The sequence below is a fragment of the Limulus polyphemus genome, unplaced genomic scaffold, assembly GCF_000517525.1.
Source record: "Limulus polyphemus unplaced genomic scaffold, Limulus_polyphemus-2.1.2 Scaffold64, whole genome shotgun sequence".
Lineage (NCBI taxonomy): Eukaryota > Metazoa > Arthropoda > Merostomata > Xiphosura > Limulidae > Limulus > Limulus polyphemus.
This window is the reverse complement of record NW_013665674.1, coordinates 1,378,561-1,384,560: the sequence shown is the minus strand read 5'-3', so window position 1 is coordinate 1,384,560 and position 6,000 is coordinate 1,378,561. Positions and strand designations below refer to the sequence as shown.

The following is a 6,000-nucleotide window of genomic DNA, read 5'->3' as shown; positions in this document are numbered from 1 at the left end:
TCTTCATTACCCATTTAAGCCGTCTCCAGCCATTATTAGTCTCAAAGTGGGTTCCTCGTCATCGAATTTTTATTAAAAGTACAATGAAAATAAATGTAGGGATAGAAATAATGAAATAAACTTACATTCACTTGAGGGAAAGCAATAAGGAAGATTACATTCCCTCTTGCAAAGTTACATTTCTTCATGAAATGTTTTTTTATTTAATACATGCAATATGTTCACTTTCATTGGTCATAACTAAAGGAATACAGATGGACCATGCATTCCCAACTGAGAAAGCCAATTAAAAAGATGAAATTCCTCAAGTAAAGTTAAATTCCTGGGGAATTCAGAAATTTAATATTTCAATCCTGAAATGTTGAGAAAAATTGGTAAAATCTGATTTAAAATCTTGGTAGATGTATTCAGGCCTTTAGAGGTTAAAGGTGTTTTATGAATGAAAACTCAGTGGTATTGATCATTTTAATTTTTTTGAAATGTATGTTTTTTTCCATATGAAAAATATAGTGTTATTATGTATAAAATATTTAACATATAAATTGGTAAAATGAAATATTGATCTTAGAATTTTTTTCCTCTGAAACGAAAGCTCATACATTTTTTATTGTAAAATGGTAATTATAATAGTGTCAGATGTATTGATTTAGTTACAGTTTATCTTCAAAGGTAAAAATTATATATATATATATACTGTAATTTTTTTGTATTTTGAACCCCCAGATTTATTTTTATCTGAAAATTATAATGTTTATAGTTAGTGAATACAACAACATTGAGTCAGTTTTTGTTGCAGTGTTAATTAGAATGCAGCTAAAAGTTTTGTATTTTTTTATTTGAAAGCCAAAGTGAAGGCTTTAGAGCCTCATGTGATCAAGCATCTGGCCTGTGGAGAAGCTCACAGCTTAGCAGTAAGTGAGGCTGGTCAGGTTTTTGCATGGGGTAGTGCAAGTTCTGGGCAGTTAGGTTTGGAAAATGAAGGAGACCATTTGCCCTCTCCAAGGTATAATATTGCAGCTTTTAAGAATTTTCTATTAAATTATCTTATAAGTTTATATAACAACATTTTATTTCCTTGAAATTAATTTTTAATTTAACACACACACTTTAAAATACTTATTTTAGACAGTTAAATATTCTTGGTCTATTTATTGCAGTGTTCCATTACACTTAAAATTCTATGTATGCATTAACCTTTCTTTACAATATTTCTTCATGGGGAATTTCTAAATATGAACAGATATATTCAAGCTTTTTTATTTAAACTGTAATATTTATGGGCATTTCCATTAAATATTTGATTTTATTGTTAAGCCATATACACCTACTTAGCAGACTTTTAATAAAGGTTAAACATATTAGCATATTTACTATTAGTTATTTTAAAACATGCTTAACTGCACCTGAATGAAAATTTACCTATAAATAACTTGTAAATGTATGTGCAATTCATTTTACATAACTGGTTATTAATTAAAAATTTGTCATCTGTCAGGGTGGAATTGTCACCTTTAATTCTGCATTGAGCTTTGCATAAATGTTCAGGTTCATACTCATTTAACACATTCTTAGTGATGTATTAAACTGTCAACTGCTCCCATATGCCAGTCAAACCATCAGTACTTTAACAACATGGTTTTTCATGCTCAATTTTCTGTAGTTGCGTGTCTCCCTGTTGATAGTTGCTAAACACTTAATTAATTGTACTTGCTCTCTCTCTTGCCCATTGTAATAGTACCATTAGGCCAAACAAGGATGAACTGTGAATTGTTTAACCCTAGATTTACCTTATAAAATCTAAGTATTACACTCTCTCATTGTCATAAAAAAAAATGCAGCATTGCAGGAAGTTATAAAAGCATTTTATGTTGTGTATACATATATATAAATATCCAAACATAAGATATAAAGTAGTAAAGCACTTTTCCCTGAAGATGGCCACCTGGAGACAGCCAAAACATGTTTAGAGAATCAAGCCTCTGTTGCTTGCATACCTTCCGACTGTGCTCAAGTAAGTGCCATCACCAAAACAAAGAGAAGTTGTACAATTTCTACATAATTTTAATAGAAGACAGCAGCTAAAATGAAAACAATTTTAGTTTCAAAGGAGGTCTGGAGCACTATGGCTTTATTTCATTTTCACTAGACCCATACATGCCATAGGATACTTACCCAGTACAGGCCACTGAATTTGTTGCCAACTCGTGAGAAAGAGACTGAATTTGAACATCAGATTGGATAGTTTGTTAATAATGTCAATGTGCAGACTGAAAAACTATAATACATAAACATCAGCACTTAGAAATGACAAACTAGCATTAAGAACTGAGGATTGGTTGTTAAAGGAGAAATTACACTTGTTGTCATTTCATTAGCTCACCTTTCAGGATGACAGTAAAATGTTACACAGGTCAACCATCAAACACAGTATTGTACACTTTTGTACTCATTATATTCTGATAATTTAATTCAAAATACATTTCTACCAAAGTTTCAATAGTTTTTACAATACAAAATTTAATGAAATTAACATTAAATTTAACTGTGCAGTTTCTTGCTCTCAATAGTTTGGACAAGTCAGTACTGAGAAGTTCCTGCATGGTTTGTCTATAGTGCATAGATAGTACCTAGACTCGGTGATTCTGCTTAGCTATATACAGTATGAAAAACAATACACTTGCTAAACACACACACTGCTTCTGTTCAGTTATACAATGCAGAACAATACTTTGAGATCGATAAATAATAGTGGTTTTGAGTAGCTGTGTTTTCTGGTATATATAACAGATTTGAAATGAATAATTATATAATGTGCATTTTACGCATTCTGTTTCTAAGAATCATCATTTATAAATGTGTCAGAAACATTATTTTTGTATTTCACTAATCCTAACAGCTTGTTTTGACAGGATAAAATAAAAATGATCTCTTTAAATATTATGAAGTATTATGTGAACTCCCATTGCTAAAAGTTTCTACCTGATTTGTTTTGTATCTTTTACATTTTTCAGGATGATAAAGAAGTTGGCCACTTTGACTGTGGTCCAAATAGCATGTGGTCATCATCATTCACTTGCTTTAACAAACAGTAAGTACTCTTTCTTAAATTACACATCATCATTCAGGAATTACACAGGAGTAAAAATTTTATAATACATTTGTCTAAGGTTTATTGGAAATTGTCAACCATTTTTCTTATTTTGATATCTGAACTAATTACAATGTCTCTAGTTCTTGATCAGATCTGAGATATAAATACAAAACTGTTTTTTCTTTAACCCTTTCACCTCGGACTGATGCAGTTTGTTTTACTTTGACTGGAGAAGGACATTTATGCAAAATTATATAGTAACTCCGAGTATTTCTCATAAAATTTCATAAGGTTTTGTTAAAGTTTATAAGTATTTTGTACACAAAGAATGACATTATTTTAATTATGTATTTCTAATAAAAATATTATTTATCTATAGTAGTTATTTCTGATCAAGCTGTTAAAATAGTTTCAGTGCAAGGGGATTTTCATTTTAAGTATAAAAATACTTTTCTTCATCTTATAGTTTTCATATTTCATTTGCATAACCTCTAGAATCATCTAAATGGATATCAAAAGGTTTTTAAGGTAAATGTTTATATTTTAATTTTCATTTTCTTTACCATATCACTAACTCCAGCTATTATCATCAATGTACAATGCAATGAAATTACTTAAATTAGGAAGTAGAAAAAAAACAACATACCTTTTAATTTTTTGTACAATATCTTTAAAGATATTGTTTTGGTTATATATGTAATTTCAGGTCTTTTCCTTTTCACATATAGTTAATTTTTAATGTTTTATTTTTCTTTCCTGTCCTTTCCCACTTATTCATCTCGCCACAAATCAACGGGGTCTGCAAGGCATATAAGGGTGTCTCTAGCAGACATGTTCAACCCTTCAGCAAAATTTGTGTGCACCGCGTAATATTGTATGCCTTGAGAACTAACGCAAAATATGATGTATATTTAAAAATGTTTAAATCTTTAAGTTATGCATTTTAAAATGTAACTAATACATAATTAACTAAAATATAATAGTAAGACCTGAATACAATTTAAACTCTATCTCTAACTATAATATATTTAGGTAATAAACAATTGTAATTGCTATAGTTGATTAAGCAGCCAACAATACCACAGTCAGTTACATGCACTCTGTGACGACAACTGCGTGTCAATTTCAAAATAACTGTTGTTAGATTATAGTGTAAAATGAGCTCTTTCTAATGACTATACACATGTGTATGTAATGTCTACATATAGGCTACAAAGCTCAGACAAATCTGTTGAAGGTGAGTGTGGCACCTGTCGGGTTGAAAAAAATTAGTACTTGTCTCAACTTTATTTATTCAGAGAACTTTGAAATGTATGAGCCAAATGAATACATAAGAATTTCATAGTCTTGATGTACATCTGCACACAGAGTGCCAAAGTAGAGAATTTTTATAGCTCGTTGGTCACGTGACAATACATCTGAAATTTTAAGTAATTTTTTAAAGGATTCTTTTTGAAGTAAAGGACTTAAATCTTAGATAACATAAAACTTCGAATATTAATATACATTATAATGTTAATTTAATTCACATAAGTTGACAGTAAAGGTGTTTAATTACATTTTGAATGTAACATAATGACTTGAGCTGGAAAGTGTTTAAAGGGTACCCTTGGCTAAAGGATTAATTTGTGTAAATTACAATTAAGAATAGTTGGTTTTGCTTAACTTTTTTTTTTCTTATTGTTATGGCTTTTTAAAGTAAATAATTTATTATGCAATCTAAACAGTGTTTTTAAACTAAAGATTAAAGATAACTAAGAGAATTTTGAATATGTGTATTTCATGCACTATGCAGTATGTATATTTCCAGCCAATCCTTCACTGAATAGTTGCAGTACATATATAATTAAAAAAGTAATATGTGTGCATACTTAGGATGCTTTTTAAACTATGCAAAAGTGAAATTAGGAGTAGGTAAGTTTGGACAATATCACTGTATGCATAAGGGAGGGTTGGTGTAGTTAGGAAAATGTATTTGGGGAATGGATCTGTCATCCCTCAAAGCCCCATCTCAGACAGCAGTGTTTATGTGTTAAGGTTTTGTGTGTGAATTTCTTCATTTGTTTATAGACACTTAGAGTACCAGTATCATCACCCTCTTGAGTCTTAATACTCTCCCCTGATACCCAGGTTTTAAAAGTGTTGCTAGATCTGGTGTCTCTTATTAGATAAGTCAATAAGTTTGTCATTTACGATCAGATCATTTGGCTCAAAGTGTCTTTTGTACTAAAGGTGTTTATTGAGTATCATGTATTATGGAATAGGTTTATCCTCGTAGTTATTGAGCTGTCCTACAAGGCCATCAGATTCGTTCAGAACTCAACATACCTAACCTCTTAATTGAGTAGTCTAGACAGGTCACTTGACTATTTAAATTATCCTAAATACACAGCACTGCTTTTAGATTTTATAAATCTTGTGTATTCAAATACAAAATACCACATCAAAAAAATAATGTTTCATACTAGAAACACAAGTTTTCTCCCTAGTACATATAATAAGAACATCATTCAAAACTGGGAAATCAAGCTCCTATATACAGTTTTTCTGGTGCAAGCTTTATGTGACCTTTGCATGATTAGTGACTAAGCAAAACTCTTGCATACTCTAACCACACAGTATTTGTATTTTGTAATTATAACAAACTGTAATTATAGATAAATTTTTTAAACATATATTTTGATATATTTAAAGGGTTTACTTAACATAAAAGTTGGCTTATAGAGTTATAAATCTAATAGTAAAACAATTGCTTAGTTATTAATTTTTTGTGTGAAACTGTCATTGGTAAGATGAGTGAACCATTGCAATTCAGATAGCAACTGATTCTTCTTCTCAAAGGCCAGGTGGTTAGGGAGCTCGACTCGCAATCTGAGGGTCGTGGGTCGAATCCCCGGCCCACCAAATAT

At 30.3% G+C, this 6,000-nt stretch overlaps 1 protein-coding gene across 1 annotated transcript in view; it reads left to right on the top strand.

Moving 5' to 3' along the window:
- Positions 1-6,000, top strand: part of LOC106464953 (probable E3 ubiquitin-protein ligase HERC4) — a 107,413-nt gene that overhangs the window by 5,108 nt on the left and 96,305 nt on the right. The window contains exons 3-4 of the mRNA XM_022393329.1: positions 844-1,003; positions 3,012-3,088. Of these exons, the coding sequence (XP_022249037.1) occupies positions 844-1,003; positions 3,012-3,088 (237 nt within the window). The remainder of the gene's footprint in view (positions 1-843; positions 1,004-3,011; positions 3,089-6,000) is intronic.